The 23,854-nt window shown below is 35.3% G+C and overlaps 2 protein-coding genes across 5 annotated transcripts in view; one reads left to right on the top strand and one right to left on the bottom strand.

Annotated features, from left to right (window-relative positions):
* Nucleotides 1-14,653, bottom strand: part of LOC106138545 (prestin) — a 49,153-nt gene extending 34,500 nt beyond the window's left edge. The window contains exon 1 of one of the 4 annotated variants that reach the window (XM_060950601.1): nt 14,519-14,653. In XM_060950601.1, coding sequence (XP_060806584.1) covers nt 14,519-14,559 — 41 coding nt within the window. In that variant the 5' untranslated portion in view covers nt 14,560-14,653. Of the gene's footprint in view, nt 1-6,367; nt 6,612-14,518 lie in introns of those variants that run through there. The other 3 variants (XM_060950600.1, XM_060950597.1, XM_060950598.1) reach the window with 3 other exon arrangements.
* On the top strand, nt 7,996-17,018 carry LOC106138546 (mitochondrial fission process protein 1). The gene is made up of 4 exons (XM_013339724.2): nt 7,996-8,398; nt 14,567-14,694; nt 15,164-15,261; nt 16,411-17,018. Exons 1-4 carry the CDS (start codon nt 8,356-8,358, stop codon nt 16,583-16,585), a joined length of 444 nt encoding a protein of 147 aa, XP_013195178.2. The 5' UTR covers nt 7,996-8,355; the 3' UTR covers nt 16,586-17,018.
* Nucleotides 17,019-23,854: the final 6,836 nt, after the last annotated feature.

Here is a 23,854-nt window from a genome sequence, read left to right as displayed (position 1 = left end):
TGGATTATGATAATACAATGTCAGACCAAGATCGTATTTTATATGGTAGCCCCATATCCTACTAATATTATAAATGCGAAAATTTGTGAGTATGTCTGTATGGATGTTTGTTACTCTTTCACGCAAAAACTACTGAACCGATTACGATGAAATTTGGTATGTAGGTAGCTGAAGACCCAGAATAACATATAGGCTACTTTTAATCCCGGAGTTCCTGCGGAATTGATAGGGTTTCCATGCGAACGAAGGCGCGGGCGGCCTCTAGTACTTAAATAAAATCTTGTTCGGTTATCTTGACATGTGAATAATAATTCATTGAGCTGCCCTTGCGCTGTTGAACTTCATCTTTCTTTTGCCACAAATGATATTAGAATATTGTGTTAACAGAATAGTGAATTGAGAACATTGTAAGAGGAAGGCCTAGCCAAACGTACCTACCTACAACGAAGGATTAAGGGCAACCTAAACCGAAAAGCTTGCTTGAGGAAACCTCTGCCTACCCCAATTGGAATAATAACACGATATGTGTGTTAGTTGCGCCTATTGTTCAATGATATTCTACTTATTTGTATCTATTCTAGGTACTTTAATGTAGGGTAGGAAGATAACAGCAGAAAATATACAGACTCTGCCTACCCCTTTGGGAAAGAGGGATTTTATGTTTGTATGTGTTATATGTACTTTGAACAATATTGCACATTGTATGTATATGTAGAGATATTGTATGTTGAACTACATTGCGAAGTCTTGTCTAATCGGAGTTCAATAACCTTTAATAAGGCTGATGCTTCACTGCGGGGCTTTATTTTAATAGGTAGGTATTTTTATTAATAACTAGCAACCTGCATATATAGATGTAAACCATCCTCAGAAAACACTCATTCCAACATTTCAAATATGAATAAAATCCGTTTTCAACTTTCCGAGATTATGGATAACATACATATAAAGTAAATAATGAGACTTTGTAAGATGTAGTGATGATAATACTATATTTTAAGTAGGTAGGTACTTCGTACTTATGTCCCCGGACCGTGCCGTGTGGTTCCCGGCACCAATAAAAAAATAATAGGACCACTCCATCTCGTTCCCATGGATGTTGTTAAAGGCGACTAAGCAATAAGCTTATAAACTTGGGATTCTTCTTTTAGGCGACGGGCTAGCAACCTGTCACTATTTGAATCTCAATTCTATCATTAAGCCAAATAGCTCAATGTGGCCTATCAGTCTTTTTAAGACTGTTGGCTCTGTCTACCCCGCAAGGGATATAGACGTGATTATATGTATGTATGTCCCCGGACCGATTTTTATAAGCATTTGCTATTGTAGTCGGTAGTAATCAGGTAGGTTTTGAAATCAAGGGTCTTAAACGTCTAATACGTTCGTACTAAACTTACTAGTGCTGTAGTGAATCAAAATATGTCGAAGTATCGATAAAACTCACCTCTGTGACTTTAAAAAGTACAGAAAGTTCTGTGAACTAGGAAAGTAAGAAAATATTTTGTACTTAATTTGAAGTAAAAGTAAGGTATTTTTATAGTTAATTAAGGACGTCCTGGCAAAGGATCAGGTCAAGAGTACCCGAAACTGAGAGCTTGCATGAAAACAGTTATGAATGTGGATGAAGCGAAGGAAACATGCAGAGATCGTGGCAAGTGGAAAGATGTAGAGTCTGCTTACCCCTCCGGGAAAAAGGCGTGATTTTATACATGTATGTATACTTTATTTGACTTTTAATTGTACTCATAAACACTGGTTTTATTATATCAATGTGTGGACTAATCTAATCTCCTTTGACATTGTCAAGACTAGACAAGATATCGATGCTATAAAATCTTAATTAGTTACACAAATAAGTAACTTTTACGCGGTGTTTTGCTTCCGTGGGAATACCGTAAACTTTTTTTAGAGGATAACTGTATTTGATTTTATGTAATACGTACCTATTCAGTTATTTTAAGTTTTACTTTTCGTGGTTATCAGATTTATTAAACGAATTATAAATTACCGCGATAGCGAAAAAAACATGCATTAAATTTCGTTTTCTATAAAATATTTAGTAGATTTGGGATTCTTCTTTTAGACGATGAACTAGCAACCTATCACTATTTAAATCTCAATTTTATTTTAAAGCCCTACAGCTGCCCTGTTCTGTCTGCTCCGTAACTTATAAAGACGTAATTATAATGTTTAGTAAATTTCTCAATATTTTTATGATTATTAGCAGTCACATATTTTTAAAAGGAGAAATATAATATTTAATGGCTTCTTTGGACCCTGCGCCCACATTTGTCATATAGGTAACTCGTATCTGCACACTTCATTGTATAAAGTCCGTCTCTGTTTTATCTTTTTGCGCAAGATAATAATATACATATGTATTTGATTGTAATAGTTTTTTTTTTTATGTTGTATACCACGAAGTTCTGATACACTGATACTAATGAAAAGACGTTTTAATGCTTCAAATGACAACAAGATACATATTTTTTGCAGTTTCGTAAATTAGCTCTTTTTTTGGCCTTTATATCAAGGTATCTTAGTACATTTTCCTGTGTTGAATCATTTATTTCATAATATTTTCATTGTCTCTGAGAAATTTCTGTAACTCATTGTTGTATTTTACAATGAAAAGGATAGGAATTAAAATGACATTGATTGTTAATCATTGAATATGTTTGAAAGGTCGTCTTTGATAGTATAAAAATCTTTCGTTGCAATATTTTTGGAGATGCTAATGTAACTAACTGATGATTTTAAAAGTAAAGAGTCAGTCTTTAAATTGGTGCCATATAAACCAAACACTATGACTATACTAGAGGCCGCCCGCGACTTCGTCCGCATGGAAACCATATCAATCCCGCGGGAACTCCGGGATAAAAAGTATAGCCTATAATGTTATTCTGGGTCTTCAGCTACCCACATACCAAATACCATAGTAATCGGTTTAGTAGTTTTTGCGTGAAAGAGAAACAAACATCCATACTGACATACTCACAAACTTTCGCATTTATAATATTAGTAGGATATTAGAGTATAATTTTCAATGATTTGCAAAAATATGTTTGAGCACATATGTTTTATCATTTTTTATATCATTAACAGAAGGACATAATTATATTATACAATTAAATAAATGATAAGGGTTTTAATGGTATAAAAATCGTATAATTCAACAAGTATGTAAATAAATAAGAATGCCTTATACTCATAACCTTCGATAGTTGCTCTAACTTTACGTAATGTGTAGAAGATATCCTTCTGCTAAATGGTACTTTAACATAATACTACTTACTTCTTTTTGATAGGAAAGACATTTAGCATATCCACAGTATGTTTAATACAGATGATTCAGAGTTGAACACTATATATTCTATCTCTCTGTCATCGAAGCTTTATTGACATTCCTTTTTGGGATTACACAATTTTTAAGTACAGAATCGAATTTTATAGAACTGTGTCGGCTAATACGTAAAATTTACAACTTCACTTGCAAATCATACTATGTTTTCTCTCATGTTTACAATTCAGCATAAAAATATAAATTACATACGAAGATAAACATAGCGTTGCTAATGTATTTTTAATATTATTACCTCATGTTAAAAGCGCATTAGTTTTTACTGTTTGCAGCAATTGTTTTGCAATTATTTTCTGCAAAATACAAAGGATCGATAATAATAGGTGTAGAAGAACATAAATTTGTATGTGAATGGACATTGTTTGAAAGAAAACAAAGCAACCGTTGCCATGAATGTTATTAAAGATATCACAGCATAAGGTTTCGTTATTATAAGAATTTTCCGATTGCTTAGTAGATATATTAGGCGTTTTTAAATTTCTAATATTAAACCACTAGCCGGTCTAATCCATTCGACATTGACGTAGATGCAATAAAAATGGCTAAAATTACTTTTTAATCAAAGAAAAAGAATGTCAGGTCGCTGAAAATAACGCATCAACCTTGTTTCGCGTATTCGATTCCTGTATTGAGGTCAACGTTTAATAAACTACTTATGTCTGCCGTATTTGTATTGCTAGAATATTCTTTGTTAGCATTGTCATTTATGTTGCCAACCGTAATTTGAATCATTGGAATCTCAATCGAGAAGGTGCACGGTCATAAGGAAAATCATGGGCGAAGTAACACGAATCAGCTAAATGGTAGAACACACATTGTTTTATTAGTTATAACGTGATGTTTTAATATAGATGGATATTACAAGGGCTTTCATTTTTGCGGAAATTTGATGTGGAATTAACCTGGGGTTTGCCCAAAGCTATGTTTTTCCGAGTGAAATTTTAATCAGGTCAACCAATTATAGCAGTTTCGTGGCTTGGTCAAGTTTTAAAACTAATGAAAATATGTTTTTTAATATTTTAGAAATTGATTGATTTGTTTTCGAAACAATCAAATCATACATATAATCACACTTTACCTAAACTAAATTCTGTTCAAAGCGAAAGACAAAAAAGAAGACGCTGAAGACAAAACAATTTCATGCAAATTTTTCTGTTTTCAAGAAAACTGTATCAGGGGTGGTTCACAACCAGATCATGCCTTTGAATAAATTAGTCTCGCTTAATATCGCACGTGATGATCTTCATTCCGACCAAGGACAGACATAAATGAACTAAACTATATACGGAATACATAACACTGCCAGCGAAAAACTTAATTTAATAAACTTTTTGATGGCTTTGGTATATAGTACCTACCAAACTTCATAAAATTACTTACATGCCACATTTTGGTTCTCTAGAACCCGTGCTATAGCTAAAGATTTTTACTATTTTAAAAAAGCAAATTTAATTGTTGAAAAGGAATGGAACTAGAAGTGTTCGGGACCGTGTCTGAGCGAGTCAAATGAATACTAACTCGCTGTTTTGTTCAAGGAAAATAAATGGGAAAGACCAATTTGAGAGTTCTTTTAAGAGTCTTAAAATAGCTTTTTTTCTCATAGCATTTTAGATACTAGTTTTCTAGTCCCCGGACAATTTTTTGTATTTTTGTATTACATAAATCAAAAGGCCTTTTGCAAGTAATTCTTACAATGCATTTCTTTGTCTGTCGTCTGGTGCATTCGTTAAATAAGTCATACTAATGAGGACATGACTCATGTGGAATTGAATAGGTACGAAATAATACAAATTGCTCATCCAATGTCGTACTGTTGATTTATAGAAAGTAGTCTGCAATAATGATAGTTCTACAGACCAGACATAAAACAATGGGAAGGGAAATGGCGTGGCGCCTGTACTTGAATAAAATATTTACTCAAATTGTCTAGTTATAAAACTCTTAAGTACATTACTGAGAAGCAATGTTCCTACTACAACCGCAAGTACTGATGCAGGAAACTGAAATTTGGTTCCATGTTGCCTTGGAGCATGTAGGACATTAAAAAAGGATTGCCGCGAAATTTTCCCGAAAATTGTAGATTTAAGCGGGCGGGGCTGCATGAAAACCACATGAAATAAGTTATCAAGGAGTTTGCTCCTTGATAACTTATTTCATGTGGTTTTCACACTGTAAGTAAATATAAAACGTTCGTAAAATAATTCCTAAATACGTGTGAAATTTAATAAAACATTAAAGAATGACAGAGTGTGTTTAATTAATTAACCGACTAGACTTAAGCATTGCCTTCTGGTACCTAAGTTAGATACTTACATAGAAGAAAGCCTAGTTAATATCAAATCCAAATTTCATTAAAAACAAATACCTAAGTTGTTTTATAATTTATTCGTTACAATCAAAATACCTATAAGGTCCCATTATAATATAAATAATGATCCATTTTGATTAAAACACATTTTAAACGCGGAAATAATTGAAATTCGTAAATACATAAACAAGTAAACAGCCAGTAAGTGAGACCCTTCATTTAGACATTCTCTTTAAAATAAATAAATTTTGAATCTGTGCTTCAAGCATAGCATGATTACCGTAATGCGTTTATTTATTTGTTTCCTATATCGCAACTAATTTTTAGCGAAAACATTTTGAAATATAATCTGCTATATTACCTACTTAGTATTTTTCTGCTCACCGCAATATTAGTTCAATTACTTAAAAAAAAATTCAAAGTAGGTAATACCAAGAAATAAATAATATTAGTTGTAAAAAATCTTAGAAGGTATGTACAGCAATAAATAATTTATCTCCCTCCTCTATATTCTTAATAAGTACTTGTTCAAAATATCGATATAGTTTGTGTCATTTACCCACTACAGTACATCACTACTCAAGGGCATATTTTTTTCAGGAAAGCCGCAAATTGCCATATGATATAAGTACCTACTTATAACAATTTATAGCTTTATCTCGGCAGAATAGGTTTATTGGAAACAGGCAAGCACTTACTAGTCAGAAAATTGGAAGCTTACAATCTATAAACATGATATCTGTCGCGATAAAACACTTAATATTGCACAATTGTTATCCACACCGCACTTTTTAGTCTGTTTTTTTAATATAGGTATTATCGTACCACATTTATTATTACGCGGACTTCGCAAGTCCTCGACATTGTGCGTCGTTGGACGTGAAACTAAAATAACCTAGCCAGTGTTTGACAGACCATGAATGAACAGCTGATCGGATAAAACATGTCATCCGAATTAAACGATATTGAACCTTATTCCTTAACTAATTAGAGCCATTTTGAGAACTTGATCATTATGATTTATCAGTAGGGTTCAGATCTGTCGTGTTCTCATCATTAATTTGTGGGTTTTCTTCACAAAAAAAAAGATAAAACACGTAGAGGTGATTTAGATTTTAGAGTTCAATAAGGTAAATCGAAAACCAAGTTCTCAATTTAATTTTCGGTACCGGTAAGTGATAATTTTATAACATAGATTTGAACAAACTTTTACAGTTCGTAAAAATTATTCGGTAAAAGACTTAAACTTGGGATTATTCTCTTAGGTGGTAAACAAACTGTTACTATTTGATTCATAACTCTATCATTATCAGATAAACTTAGCCTTTCAGTCTTTTCGAGACTGTGGGCTCTGTCTATTGTATAAGAGATAAAGACGTGATCATATGCATGTATTGCGGTTTAAATTTAATAGTGTTCTAATTTTGTGTAGGTACACTGGGTGTAAAAGGATTTTTAAAAACTTTATCTAAAATGGTAAACAATACATACCTACGTATATAAAAACACGCCTTTTTCTCACAGGGGTATTCAAAGACTACATCTCTCCATTTGCCACGAACCCTGCATACTTATTTCGCTTCATCCACATGAATCATCTTCATCCATAGCTCTCTTCATGCAAGCTTGGCGGTTTTGGAAACTCTTGACCTGACTTTTTTCTAGGACGTTCTTGTTTTGATCAAGGTCCCTTCGTCTAGGCCTATACACTTCAACGTTTCAATCACACTGTTATCATTAATCCTCTCCACATCACTATTTGTTTTTCTACGCAACTCAATGTCCTTCTCTTACTTTATATAATTGCCTTTATCTGATACCTACCAAATTAGTTTTTCTTTTACCATCTCTTGCTGTTTGTTATAAGCACGCAATTTTTATTGTATTATTGCTCGACACTGTTTGGTCTATCTTTTTAAAACTGTATTATTGTACTTTTTGTTTCTTATGACTGTTTGTGTCAAAATAAATAAATAAAAAAAAATAAAAAATCACCAAACCATCTTGGCATTCCCTTTTCCGTTTCTGTTAATTTCCATATCACGTTGTTTCTTATTCTGGCATTCAATTTCACACCGATCATACTCCTTAAAGTTTTAATAAAGATTGAGATACAAACTCGACACTCGAGATTGGGAGATTTGCTTCCTGAGCTTTTTGAAGAAAATAATAGAAGCTGTATGACGCAATTATTTGGAAGAATACAATCTCTGCTGAAACAAGTCAAAGTTATACGGAACCACAATATTTAAATGTTTGCAGATGGCAACTTTTTTATTTGACATTGCACGTGCACTGCGCTGACAGTTTTCGTGCAGCTAAATAGTTGATGTACTGTAGCTGTCATTGTCAAAATAAAATTGGCGTTTGGTTTTGCAATTTTAAATTGCAAAAAAATTAATTTATATCATTATATAAACAAAGTAAAATATTTGTTTATTTGGTGTAGTAAATAAAATCTAGAGTAAAATTTGTGGTTTATCTTTGTATAACAGATATGGTTCTATTCTTCATATTACCTAACAGTCGGTAAACATTTACGTAATTTTGCTGTGGTTTGATAAACACTCACAAGTTTGATACAATTTTAGTTAAAAATGAGATAGGTTAGAGTAAAACCGTGTTTTGAAGACGGAAGACGTATTATAAAGATATATTCTGTGATACAATACAACATAACCTGAAAATGGGTGATGACTTCTTTCGCGATACATGGGTTCGTTACTTGGGTAAGTGGTTTTACTATTAAAAAAATAATAAATTTATTAAACGCAGTTGTCCGATTCTCGCCTCTGAACCAAAAGGTTTCGGATTCGATCCCTAGTCAGGTCACTATGACTATGAGGTCTTAGATGTGTATGTATTTTTAAGTATCTATTATAAAATAATAAAACCTTTTAGTTAGTATATAATATACATTAGGCATTTCCCCTGCAAAGGTTGCAGTTGTCAGATGGGCATCCTGTTAACCTATAACCTGACTCATGAATTATGGTCAGCAGGTGCACTCAACTCTTTAAAACTGTCAGAAATCACAAAAGATAAAACTGTACAATAAACACATTATAAAAATACTAAAAGTGCCTTAAATATGGAAGTGAAAGGTTTAAGAAATGGGGAAGACCGAAAAAGAGATGGATGGATGGCGTTAAGGATAGTATGAGTAGAAAGGTAGTGACCAGTGAGAAGGCGAGTGACAGAAGTAATTGGAAAAAAAAATAACATACTGTGCCGACCCCGCGTAGAAAGTGGGAAAACGTAACAACAAAGAAGAAGATAAGTATTTGATACCTGAAGTAATCTGATATTATCTATTATTATGTGCATAGAAAAAATAGTAACTGACTGATGACTTTACTCCAAAGATATTACCATAAAATCTTGGATTATGGACTGAAAATACTAATTAAAGAACTGTTTTCTTGAATAATCTTATTTTATTTTCTTGCACAATTCTTAACAAAGTGAGAACACGGGCCACAGACAAAAAGGAAGGAGTAAAGCGCCACCTACAGTATTTCCTGAGAACTAAAAACTAAATGTAGCCAGTGTTAAATTTTCATAACTCAATACTCCCACAAAAATATAACACTCTTTAAACAATTAAATACCTATATTTAAGTAGGATAAAGAACAAACTATTCAATAGTAAATAAGATATCATCTCTTAAATTAGTAAAAGCCTGAGTTGGTAAAGCTTTAGTAAAAATATCTGCTAACTGACTCTTACTAGAAACATAATTAATTTTAATCAAGCCCAACTCAGCCTTCTCTCTTATAAAATTGTACTTTACATCAATATGTTTGCTTCTTTTATGATAGACCGGATTATTTATTAGTTTGATTGCACTTTGATTGTCAACCAGCAAAGTTACACATTTAAAATCCTCACCTAAATCTATCATAAGTTGTTGCAACCACAATATCTCCTTTGCAGCTTCACAGGCAGCCACAAACTCTGCTTCTGTAGTAGAGAGAGCAACGGTCTTTTGTTTTTGACTAGACCAAGTAATTGGACCACCATTCATTAGGAAAATATAACCTGTTGTAGACTTACGAGTATCAACATCACTAGCAAAATCAGAATCTGAATAACCAATGAAACCATCACTCTCTCCATACTTGATACATAAATGTTTAGTATTAATTAGGTATCTTATAATACGCTTCACAGCATTTACATGTATTTCACCAGGGTTGTTTACATATCTGCTTAATACATTCACAGCATAAGAAATATCAGGCCTTGAAACAGAACATAAAAATAATAAAGATCCTATAGCTTCTCTATAAGGAAAATTTATAGTGGTTTCATCAACATTTTTGGTTATAATAACATTCACATCTGCTGGAGTACTTACTGGATTAGCATTTGACATACAAAATTTTTCAATAATTTGTTCTATGTACTCCCGCTGGTGAATATAAATACAATCATTTATTCTTTGAATTTCCATGCCTACAAAATATTTTAAATTTAATAATTTTATTTTAAAAACCTGCTTTAAATATTCTATAATCTCTTGAATAAGCAAATTACTAGCAGATATTACAAGGGCATCATCGACATATATTATTAACAATATTTTAATTTTATTGAAAATCCCTATGAAAATACAGTTATCAGCTTGGGATTGTACAAAACCATATTTTATCAGAAAATTACTAAATCGTTTGTTCCAACAACGAGAAGCCTGCTTTAAACCATACAGAGATTTATTAAGTTTCAAAATACAATTTTTATTCAAATTGACTCCCTCAGGAACTTCTATAAAAATATCTTCTTCTAGATACCCATTAAGGAAAGCTGTTTTTACATCAAATTGCTGTATTTTTAACTTATACTTAGCTGCAATAGATAAAACAATTCTAATAGAATCATACCTAGTCGTAGGAGAAAATATTTCCTGATAGTCAACATCTTTGATCTGATTGAACCCACGTGCACATAAACGAGCTTTATAACATGTTTCATTATTCTCATTTTTCTTAATTGTAAACACCCACTTTGTAGTAAGTGTTCTTTCATTAGATCTTTCTTTCACACTCCATGTGTTGTTTTCTTGATGTGCAGACAATTCCTCCTTGATAGCTTGACACCATTCATATTTCTGTGGACTTTGTAATGCATCATCATATGTTTGAGGCAATGACAACTCAACCAAGTTCGCTTCAAAACGCCTATTATTTCTCGGTCTCAATGTTACATTCGAGTGTGGTATGTTTTCTATTTCTCGAGACGGTTCATATGCTGGGTCATCACTGTCACAGCTTAACAAGCTATCATCAGATTCTGTTGTTTGATGCGTTTCATCTAATACATTAATTGTATTTACTGTTCCTGTTTCATTATTTTTCATAGCAATATCTTCATCGTCCATAATGCTAATTTGTGCAATATTCTTCCTTATTTCTGGAACAAAATGTTCATCAAATATTACATTTCTAGATATTTTTATGGTTTTCTTATTTGGATCATACATTCTGTAATTGTTGTTGTCATAACCAATTAGTATCATTTTTTCACTCTTCTTCTCAAACTTTGTCCTCAACTGATCTGGTACATGAACATATCCAACACTGCCAAACACCTTCAAATGACCTAACTGCGGTTTAGTACCGTACCATAATTCATATGGTGTTTTCTCTGGAGTCTGACTGGAAGATGTTCTGTTCAATATATAAACAGCACATTTCACCGCTTCTGCCCAAAGATATAATGGAATGTCTCTTGCATACAACATGGAGCGAGCACTCTCCACAATTGTTCTATTCTCTCTTTCTACACGTCCATTCTGCTCAGGTGTATATGGAGCGGTAAGCTCGTGAACTATTCCTTCTTTCTCCAAATAATCTTTAAAAGCTCTGTTGACATATTCTCTTCCATTATCAGTATGTAATGTTCTAACACCATGCATATATTTATTCTTAATAATTTTGTTATATTTCTTGAATACTTCCATAACATCACTTTTATTTTGAATAAAGAATACATGCCTGAAACTTGTAGCTGCATCCTTGAATAACAAGAAATATCTCATTCCTTGAACCGAAGCTTGACTCATTGGTCCACAGACATCGCTGTACACTAAGTCTCCAGGCTGTAGTTCCCCTCGTGTAGATTTTTGAAATGGAAACCTACATTGCTTTCCATATGCACATGCCTCGCAAACAAAATTTTGTTCATCATTTTCACTAATTTTCAAACCTTCTACTGCACTATTAACACACATATTTTTAATTTCTTTTGTATTAATGTGTCCCAAGCGTTCATGCCATATCTTAATATCATTTTTATTGTTTTGAACTAGGTTACAAGTATTTGAAACTATTGTTTTTATATTTAACTCATATAGGTTATTTTCTCTTATTTTTGCACTCATCACTATGTCATTCTCTTTGTATATTAAAGCATTAAGGTCTTTCTTTATAATAGAGTAATTTTGTCGTATAAGAACTCCTTCTGAAAATAAGTTCCTCCGCAAACTAGGAACATATAATACATTATGTAGTTCACTGTTAATCCACTGTCCATTAACATATCTTTTTATCAACACTTTACCAATGCCCAATACTTCTAAAGCTTGTTGATTTCCTAATGTTAATGATTTCTGGTCACATTCAAACAACTCCACAAAGAAGTCTATTCTATAAGTCATGTGTGCGGAGGCACCACTATCTAATATCCAGGAATTCTCTTCTGTGTTGTAGCAATCAACTTCCACATTAAATGCCAACATGTCTGAAGATTGTGTAGGCTTTCTTTGTTTACTTTTCTTTGGCAAACGACATTCCTTTGCAAAGTGCCCTCGCTTTCCACAATTATAACACTCAAACCTGTGCTTAGTGTTTTTGTTTTGATTCAAACCACTCCCACCAGCTTCTGACTCATTTGGCTTTGTTTGTTTCTTCCAACCTTTGTTAACAACAAGGAGAGCTGTCTCTTGCTCTTCCACTGACGCTAAACTTGCTTCTTCATCTAATAAACGAGCCGTCAAATTATTGAGTGTTTGTTGTGTAGGATCCAATGACATCCATGCTTGGCGCAGATATCTATATTTCATGGGCAATGTTCCAAGTATTTTAGTAATTATTGCAATCTCACTAACATTCTCGCCACTTTCTTTCAGCTGCTTTGCTAAGGTTTCAACTTTTGAAATATGTTGAGCCACGCTGTCACTTTCCGACATTTTGTATTGATAAAACTTTTCATGGATTAGCATTTTACATATTTCACTTTTTTGCTCATATATAGATTCAAGTTTTGTCATCATTTCTACGGCGGTTTCACAATTTTCTACTAAGGTGATTTGTTTGAAATCCATAGAAGATGTTAATAAAAACATCGCCATGCCATCATTTTTCAACCACTCAGCAGTATCTTTCTCTGGTTTTGGCGTATAAATATCTATTCCTTTTGCCTTCAAAGCACATTTAATTTGAAATTTCCACTGTCTGAAATTATTTCCGTCAAATTTTTCTAAATTCATTCGTGACGAATCCATTTTGATTGCTTGAAGTTAGGTTATTTTCAACAATGAAATTTTTCACTTTCTGGTGACTTTCTAACACTTTTTCTTTACTCACAGAGTATCCTGGGCCAATAACCTCTTGGATTATGGACTGAAAATACTAATTAAAGAACTGTTTTCTTGAATAATCTTATTTTATTTTCTTGCACAATTCTTAACAAAGTGAGAACACGGGCCACAGACAAAAAGGAAGGAGTAAAGCGCCACCTACAGTATTTCCTGAGAACTAAAAACTAAATGTAGCCAGTGTTAAATTTTCATAACTCAATATAAAACATGTAGTAGTACATCTATATATAACTTTAGGACAAAAACATTTTAAATATCTGTCTGTCTGTATGTACTCTCTCTGTTGACTGGAAGATTTACCTTCATGGGATAAGTCCGCCATTGGGATTGATTTATTTCTTTTATAACTATATATATACAGGTTGACTAAGCAGATATACATGGAGAGTGTGGAGGGAAAGGTCGGGGTGGGAAGACCTAGACGAACATAAATCTTGATCAAATTAAGGAAGTCCTGGTAAAGGGTCAGGTCAAAAGTACCCGAAACCGCCGAGCTTGCACGAAGAGAGTTATGAATGTGGATGAAGCAAAGGAAGTATGCAGGGATCGTGGCAAGTGGAAAGAGGTAGTCTCTGCCTACGCCTCCGGGAAAGAGGCGTGATTTTATGTATGTATGTATGTATAACTATATAGTTACTATTTCTTTACTTTACAACACAAAAATATGTACAAAGGGCGGACTTGATACCATTTGGCATTGTCTGCCAGTCTACCAGCTGACCAAACAGAAAACCTTTAAGTTGGTGGTGCGATAAAGTGCACATGCATACTGCAAACTACATACATTATAAATATTATAAATAAATAAATAAATATATACAGGACAAATAACAAAAGAACACTACTGCTAAGATTTGAACACAATATTCTCAGACATGTTAAACTTGGTCCAACTTTAAGACATACAAAAATTTAACTCCCTATTCTTCTAAGGGACAGGCGAACGGAATCACGGGCGGGGAATAAATAATAAATATATACGGGACAAATTACACAGATTGAGTTAGCCTCGAAGTAAGTTCGAGACTGTTACGAGATACAAACTCAACTCTACTATACTTTATAATAAATACTTATATAGATAAACATCCAAGACCCAGGCCAATCAGAAAAAGTTCTTTTCTCCTCATGCCCTGGCTGGGTTTCGAACCGGGGACCTCCTATGTCACAGACAAGCATACCACCGCTGCGCCACAGAGGCCGTCAAATAGGGGAATACTTCGTGAGACAATAAAAAGGTCAACTCACCCCTCGTCCCTGGTGATGTAGCAGTCGCTGAACAGGTCCATGTTCCAGGGTACGCGAACGAAGTTGGCGAGTCGTTCCGCGCCCTGGTCCCTGTCAAGGTGGTCCGCGCGAGTTACGCGGTCGCCTTCGCGTACTGTTTTGCCGACACGGCGCACAAGAGTCTGCGGGCGTTGAAGGTGAATCAATTAATTAATACATACATAAATAAAATCACGCATTTTTCCCGGAGGAAAACTTCTCTGCAAACTTCTTTCGCTTCATAATTCTTTTAAGCAAGCTCGCCGGTTTCGGGTACTCTTGACTTGACCCTTTGCCAGGACGTCCTTAATTTGATCATAAATACTTACATATAAGCACGTCTATATCCCTTACGGGGTAGACAGAGACTTCAGCTGTTTGGATTAATGATAGAATTGAGATTCAAACAGTGACAAGTTGCTAGCCCATCGGCTTAAAGAAGAATCGCAAGCTTACAAGCCTATACCCTAGTCGCTTTTTACGACATCCATGGGAAAGAGATGGAGCGGTCCTATTCCTTTTTGTATTGGTGCCGGGAACCACACGGCACATTTGTATGTAGTAAAAAAAAAACACCCAAGTCACTTTCATGTATTTCACAGTTGCGTATCATTCAATATTTTCCAGAACGACGGACGACCAAAGAAAGTGCTGATAGAAGCGGGCGACGCTCTGATATGGCAGACCTTGGCCTCCGTTGTGATCCCGGGGTTCACAATTAACAGGTCTAAAATTTTCTGTTAATACCGCTAGTCTTGAAAAGACTGATAGGCCACGCTCAGCTGTTTGGCTTTGTGATAGAATTGAGATTCAAATAGGTAGTAACAGGTTGCTAGCTCATCGCCTAAAAGAGTTATCCCAAGTTTATAAGCCTATCCCTTAGTCGCCATTTACGACATCCGTAAGAGATGGAGTGGTCCTATTCTTTTTTGTAATGGTGCCGGGAACCACACGGTACAATTTCTGTTAATACTACTATAATATTATAAATGCGAAAGTTTGTGAGTATGTCAGGATGCCAGTATGGATGTTTGTTACACTTTCGCGCGAAAACAACTGAATCGATTACGATGAAATTTGGTATGTGGGTTGATGAAGACCCAGAATAACATATAGGCTACTTTTTATCCCGGAGTCCCCGCGGGATTGATAGGGTTTCCATGCGGACGAAGTCGCGGGCGGCCTCTAGTGTTGTTATAAAAGTATTATCGACATCAATGTGGATTATCTTACATACTAACGTACATTCATTGATAAAGTCACTTCTTTATCTCTTACGGGGTAGGCAGAGCCCATTATCTCGAAAAGGCACGGAAGACCCCGTTCAACTGTATGGCTTAATGATGGAATTGAGATTCAAACAGTGATTTGTTACCAGCACATCGCCTTAAAGAAGAATCTGAAGTTTTTAAGCTCAGTTTATTCTTATTGTACACACTATTTGAATCTCAATTCCATCATTTAGCCATACAGCTGAACGTGGGCTTTCAGTCTTTTTAGGACTGTTAGCTCTGTCTTCCCCGCAAGGGATATAGACGTGGCTATATATATAGTAATAGTAAGTGTATTGATTTAATTTGATTTGAGAAGTAGTTTTAGTAAACTAGTCCTTTTTTTTAATTTTTAATACAGGGTTAAAGTAAATTCAAATTATTATTTGCATAATATGAGTACATCAATGTCTTAAACTTATTATCAGATCTTCATATTAACCCATATTTTAATTTACAATACGAGTCTGCAAAAAAAAATGATTTTCCTTATTTTTTTTACAGAATATGCGCACACTCACAAAGAAATCTAGCGCAGAAGTTCCCCAAATTGCAATATGGAGTTTGAAAAAAAAATAATTGTTCCTTATTTTTTTTTTACAGAATATGCGCATACTCACAAAAAAACTTAGCGCAGAAGTTCCCCAAACTGCCCCCGAGGACCCGAGGGTGGCTGACGGTGGGAGTCGGCCTGCTTTCTATACCGATCATAGTGCGGCCCATAGACATTGGGACCACTCTGTTCATGAACCTCACTTACAGGCAGCTGTTCAAATAGTCTATGGTTCATGGCTGTGTAGGTTTAGACTCATTTGCCTTGTGAAAAAAAAGGATGTCTATGGTCAGGTATTTTTTTTTTCAATTTTAGTCGCCATTGTGGAGTCGGGTTTTTGTAAAAGAAATAGTGAGTTATAAACGCTACAGTGATACATATTTCATGGGCGTTCAATAAATGAATTAAGGTTTTCTTTAAGGTGACGGGCTAGCAACCTGTTGCTATATAAAGTCACTAAATATATATATCTTACTAATATTATAAATGCGAAAGTTTGTATGTCAGTAAGTATTCAGTGATAGTAGCAAGTGTAAAGATGTAGTCTCTGCCTACCCCTCCGAGAAAATGGCGTCATTTTATGTATGTAATAATAATATATTCAAATTTAAATAAAAATCGCTAATAATTAGGCCATCGATGTAGAAGTGCCATTTAACAGTGCCATATTTTTTTTGTTTTAATGTTGTTTTTTTTTATTGTTATTACTGTACAGTTATTTTAATTTTTTAGATAGGAATGCACCTTGTTAATTTATGTTTATATCTTGCCCCGGAAAACTGCGAAAATAGCTTAGTTTTATTATATTGCTTAGTTTTGTCATATTAATTAAAGTGGCCATTCCAATTGAGTAGAATAATAATTTAAAAAAATTATATTTATTTAAAATATATGCACGTAAAATGTACAAATATTTGTGTTGGGACACAAATCTCGTTTATATAAATTACGCCTGTATAAATGAAATGGGCAAGATTGAGAGAAAAAGTGTTAAAAAAATTGATACGATTTGGTTGCGCTAAGTGTCCTTAAAATCAAAGCAATTGTTATTGTGAAATATAGGAAAAATCACCGAGTGTTTTAATTAGATATGAGTAATTTATTACGCCTGCCGTAAAATTAGTAGCAATGTTGTTTTTACAATGAATTGCTTTGTAATTTTAAGAGTTATGTGCCACATGGAATTAACTTGTCATAATTTTAGAGGATAATGCGATGTGATTTTAATGTAAAATCTGATACAGGTTAATTAAGTTGTATATGCTTATATGAACTGGTTAAAAGTTCTCAATGTTTTGATCTAATAAGGTTTATTTTTATGGCGGCCTCTGTGGCTCAGCGGTTGTACGCTTGTCTGTGAAACCATAATGTCGGGTTCGAATCCCGGCCAGGGCATGATGAGAAAATATTTTTTTCTGGTTGGTCTGGGTCTTCGATGTTTATCTATATAAGTATTTATTATTAAATATAGTATCGTTGAGTTAGTATCTCGTAACGTAAGTTTTGAACTTCAAGGCTAACTCAATCTGTGTAAAATTTATTTATTTGTTTTTGACTTAAATAAAAAATGACACTTTTATAAATTCGATAGTAATTAATAATTCGTAAGAATTATATTGTTGTGCTTTTTATCACAAAAAAAGGAATTAGTATTTTATATATTTTAGTTATTTATATAGAAAAAAAATGTAAGGCATTTAGATATATAAGTACCTAGTATTTTGAAAAGACACCAAATTAGTTTTAGCGTAGACTGGCTTTACTAGACACTTTAGGGCTGTGAGTTAGAAATTCCATTGTTTGTAAACTTATTTTTGAATGAATGAATGAATAACTATTTATTGAATGAAGTGACAAGTATTTTTCTTGTGATAAAGCCAAATCCAAGAATACATAGAAATAGTTTTGTTTGCTTTAATCTTAATACTTTTCAATAAATTGTTATAGCAACCTGTCACTATTAGAATCTTAATTCTATCATTAAGCCTAACAGCTGAACGTGGGCTATTCTTTCAAGACTGTTGGTTCTGTCTACCCCTCAAAGGATATAGACGTGATTATATGTATGTAATAGTTGAATGGTTGTTAATTATATTTATCCGAATCAACATTGTACAATGAATTTATTTATTACTCCTAATTTCGCATATATTTAAATTTTAATTAGTTAAGTTTAAATATTATTTATGTTAAACATTGTTATACAACGTTGTTGTTAGTTACGGTAATATAGAATACTCTTGTTGACGTTATAATAAAATTTATGATAAAAATTTATCTATCTTATTACGTGGTTCTTAACCACTGCTTTGGTAATCCCTTATTATAAGTTTTAAACTTAGGCCGGCCCAATAATTTCATACATCGAAATAGACTTAAACGATCGATGGCGCCTTGTCCGTTCCTTAAAATATTTGGCCTTTAAGTGTGGTTGTATCTTAAAGCTCATAAATAGACCAATTTGGTTATGTAAAGTAAGATAATTGGCGTAAGTCTGTGAAGTTATAGTAGAAGTAACTACAAGCGTAGTGCGCTTAGAGCGGCGTAGCCGTGTTGACAAGCGTAACACGATCGTAGAGCGGCGTAGCCGTGATGACAAGCGTAGCGCGCTTGTAGAGCGGCGTAGCCGTGTTGACAAGCGTACCACGATCGTAGAGCGGCGTAGCCGTGATGACAAGCGTAGCGCGCTTGTAGAGCGGCGTAGCTGTGTTGACAAGCGTACCACGATCGTAGAGCGGCGTAGCCGTGATGACAAGCGTAGCGCGCTTGTAGAGCGGCGTAGCCGTGTTGACAAGCGTACCACGATCGTAGAGTGGCGTAGCCGTGTTGACAAGCGTAGCGCGCTTGTAGAGCGGCGTAGCCGTGTTGACAAGCGTACCACGATCGTAGAGCGGCGTAGCCGTGATGACAAGCGTACCACGATCGTAGAGCGGCGTAGCCGTGTTGACAAGCGTAGTGCGCTTGTAGAGCGGCATAGCCGTGTTGACAAGCGTAGCACGATCGTAGAGTGGCGTAGCCGTGTTGACAAGCGTAGCGCGCTTGTAGAGCGGCGTAGCCGTGTTGACAAGCGTAGCGCGCTTGTAGAGCGGCGTTATAGCCGTGTTGACAAGCGTAGCACGATCGTAGAGTGGCGTAGCTGTGTTGACAAGCGTAGTGCGCTTGTAGAGCGGCGTAGCCGTGTTGACAAGCGTAGCGCGCTTGTAGAGCGGTGTAGCCCTGTTGACAAGCGTAGCGCGCTTGTAGAGCGGCGTAGCCGTGTTGACAAGCGTACCACGATCGTAGAGCGGCGTAGCCGTGATGACAAGCGTACCACGATCGTAGAGCGGCGTAGCCGTGTTGACAAGCGTAGTGCGCTTGTAGAGCGGCATAGCCGTGTTGACAAGCGTAGCACGATCGTAGAGTGGCGTAGCCGTGTTGACAAGCGTAGCGCGCTTGTAGAGCGGCGTAGCCGTGTTGACAAGCGTAGCGCGCTTGTAGAGCGGCGTTATAGCCGTGTTGACAAGCGTAGCACGATCGTAGAGTGGCGTAGCCGTGTTGACAAGCGTAGTGCGCTTGTAGAGCGGCGTAGCCGTGTTGACAAGCGTAGCGCGCTTGTAGAGCGGTGTAGCCCTGTTGACAAGCGTAACGCGCTTGTAGAGCGGCGTAGCCGTGTTGACAAGCGTAGCACGCCCGTAGAAATAATTTTTGTCAGTCATTAGAATTTGCCTGCGTATAACTAAGGGTACCTAGGGTAAAGGATGTTATCCTCTTGGAGTTAATCGAAGTTGATCTACTCTTGAGGAGAGCGGGTTCTGAGTTGTCCAAGATCTTAAAGAACCTCAACTTTATCCTCTGACGGACATGCGTCTTACTTACTTGATCATGTTTACTGGAATCTGGAGGTATACATTCAAAACTATAGCATATCCTTTTTATAAAATAATAGAACTAGTAATATAATAACGTAAAATAAACAATAACACAATTATATTTAGCTGAATAAGATTTCTATAGCTGCATTAGATGCACACGATTCGCAGACTAATATCATGCTTTATGTGTTTATGTTATTATTGATATATATAAACTGTGATACTATTAAACCAATCACTTATGTTAAGAAGTAACGGAGAGCTAAATAAAAAAAAAACAAGAAGAAGGAGGGTTTTAAAAAGTTCAATTAAATATGTACCATGGTCCATATCACGACAAACAGAACTAAGAAAAAAATATATAGGAGTGATCTATACTTAAATTATAAAGCTGAAGAGTTTGTTTGTTTGTTTGAACGCGCTTCTCTAAAGAACTACTGGTTCGAATTAAAAAAATTTTTTTGTGTTATAGAACATGACGCTGCAACTTAGGAGGAGCGAAGAAATAATGGAAAATGAGAAAAAAAAACGGGGAAATTATTCATCCTTGAGGGCTTTAATGGCTTCAACGAAGTCGTGGGCACAGCTATTTTAAAATAATGAAAAAAATAAGGCAATCTTACTAAGAAATTTTTGTATTCATAAACTAATATCAACGAAGGCACGTATATGTATGCCGCTTACTAAACAGCATACATATAATCACGTCTATATCCCTTGCGGGGTAAACAGAGGCAACATTCTTGAAAAGACTGAAATGCCACGTTGATCTGTATGGCTTAGTAGTCGAATTGAAATTCAAATAGTAACAAGTTGGTAGCCCATCGCCCACAAGATTAATCCCAAGTTTATTAGCCATTTTTAATTAATTCTTGATCAAATTAAGGACGTCCTGGTAAAGGGTCAGGTCAAAAGTACCCGAAACCGCCGAGCATGCAAGAAGAGAGTTATGAATGTGGATGAAGCGAAGGAAGTATGCGGAGATCGTGGCAAGTGGAAAGAGGTAGTCTCTGCCTACCCCTCCGGGAAAGAGGCGTGATTTTATGTATGTATGTATTTTGAGTTTGAGATGGAAAGTGCTGAAAATCACATGGCACAAATAGAAAACATTATCACATAAATTTTTAACTGATGACCATCCTACAAAGTAACAAATACTTAAAAAGCAACATAAATTTTATGACCACATTCTAGTTGAGTTCGCAATTTATATCATATAGGTAATGACCTCCTCAATGTATTTCAATGTTTTTACAATCGTGTGAATGATCTTGGAACAATAATTTTAGTTATCGGCCGCTTTGAAAACTTATCGTACGCCACCGTTTCAAATATATTGTAACCACTCGTTAAACATGTAGTTATAATACGTTCAGATTACAGGTACATTGTGCCGTGTGGTTCCCGGCACCAATGCAAAAAAGAATAGAGCCACTCAATTTATTTCCCATGGATGTCGTAAAAGGCGACTAAAGGATATGCTCACAAACTTGGGATTCTTTTTTAGGCGATAGGCGAGCAACCTGTCACTATTCGAATCTCAATTCTATCATTAAGCCAAATAGCTGAACGTGGCCATTCAGTCTTTTCCAGACTGTTAGCTCTGTCTACCCCGCAAGGGATATAGACGTGTATGTAGTAGTATGTATAATACGTTCATTATGTTTAGGTGACATTCTGAAAATGCATTTTCCGTTAAGAAAATTTGATACATACATACATATAATCACGTCTATATCCCTTGCGGGGTAGACAGAGCCAACGGTCTTAAAAATACTGATAGGCCAAAAAGGCCACTAGGGATAGGCTTATTTATAAACTTGGGATTCTTCTACTAGGCACCATCAAAAAACGTAGGACCACTCCAACTCGATCCCATGGATGTAGTAAAAGGCGACTGAGGGATAGGCTTATAAACTTGGGATTTTTCTTTTATATAGACGGTGGGCTAACAACCTGTCACTATTTGAATCTCAATTCTATCTTAAAGCCTAATAGCTGAACGTGGCCTATCAGTATTTTTAAGACTGTTGGTTCTGTTTACCCCGCAAGGGATATAGACGTGACTAGTGTATGAACACGTACTAATAATCGAGGTATCATTACACGCACTTGTGTAACCTTGTTTATTTAAAATTAATTTTAAGGTTCAATTCATTGCTATTGGCTTCCTGATATTATGCCCTTGCCCCCAATTTATACTCGTTGGTTTGTAAAAAAAACTATTTATTATGCATCTGAAATCTAATAAAATTGTTGGTTGTGGAATAGATAATGTAGATATATAGTTTGTATCTAGCTGTAGCTGGAGTTGTTTCTGACTCGACCACCAACAAAGGGAACAGCTTCATTTTCAAGAGATTTAAACTCTTCGCTGCGATTGGCTGATGAAGTAGCATGCTGCGCTGTGATTGGTTAATGGCGTGTGACGTTACAGCTGTCGCCTCACGCCTGCTTGGTACGGCCTCGTCTTGCGAAAGCCTGCTGACTATCTGATTAACAATATCTGACTATGCCGCCTCCGCTGGGTTCTTTCCACAATCACATGTAACAAGCAATCCTAATAGGAAATCGCGATTGATGATATGTGTGCAAATTGTCTTAATCTATTGCTTTAAGACCTTGTCATCATCCCTATTATGATTGTTTCTTAATAAAGACGCTGTGAACGGATAAAAAGTGACAGAAATCGTCCGATTACTGTCACTTTTCCTTCCTAGTCGCCCATGGGAAAGAGATGGAGTGGTCGTATTCTTTTTTGTACTGGTGTCGGGAACCACACGGCACTTTTACTACCTCCATATATTAACGTCATAATTCAGAAGACTTTGCACTCGCCTGTACATTGCAATCAGGAACTAATCAGGGTTTGTTGACCCCGCAACACATGTTTACCTCGTCGACGGATTGATCAAGGTAATTAGGTTATTGAGCCAACACACGCGATTTATATCGAGTAAACTCGTTAATCATTTACCGTCTTATATACTCTGTGTCTCATTACTGTTCTAAAATTAATTTATTGCTATCACTACACTGCGTCATGATCGTGGCGTTTGTTGGTACTTCCTACGCTATCAGTCAGTAACATACATGTATAATCACGTCTATATCGGTTGCGGGGTAGACAGAGGCAACAGTCTTGATATACTGATAGGCCAAGTTAAGCTGTTTGGCTCAATGATAGAATTGAGATTCAAATAGTGACAGGTTGCTATTAAGTAGGTACTATTTATTGAAAAGTATTTAGATTAAATACCCTTTCCTACCTACCCTGCCCTTCAAAAAATAGACCTCAGTGGCGCAGCAGTAGTGCGCATGTCCCGGGTTCGAATCCCGGCCAGGGCATGATGAGAAACGAACTTTCTCTGATTGCACTGGGTCTTGGATGTTTATATGTGTTTGTTATGAATTATAGTATCGTCGAGTTATTATTTCGTAACACAAGTCTGAAACTTTCTCAATCTGTGTAATTTGTCCCGTATATATTTTTTAGGTTTATAAACCTGGGATTTAAACCTTATTTAGTTCGGTTTAAAATTAAGTTTGCTTTTTGCGTTTAAATCAATGAAGTTAATTAAATATATTTTATTCATATTTTTTCGTGCAATATCAAGACGTCAATATATCTATTGTATTCCTT

Source organism: Amyelois transitella, chromosome 22 (genome assembly GCF_032362555.1).
Source record: "Amyelois transitella isolate CPQ chromosome 22, ilAmyTran1.1, whole genome shotgun sequence".
NCBI lineage: Eukaryota > Metazoa > Arthropoda > Insecta > Lepidoptera > Pyralidae > Amyelois > Amyelois transitella.
This window is presented reverse-complemented; position numbering and strand designations above follow the sequence as displayed.

Excerpts from the sequence above, each read along its gene's own strand:
- LOC106138546 (XM_013339724.2), top strand. The coding sequence starts at position 8,356 with ATGGGTGATGACTTCTTTCGCGATACATGGGTTCGTTACTTGG. Across the intron at positions 14,695-15,163 it reads AGAGTCTGCGGGCGTTGAAG|AACGACGGACGACCAAAGAA; the intron begins GTGAATCAATTA and ends AATATTTTCCAG. Across the intron at positions 15,262-16,410 it reads CCGGGGTTCACAATTAACAG|AATATGCGCATACTCACAAA; the intron begins GTCTAAAATTTT and ends TTTTTTTTACAG.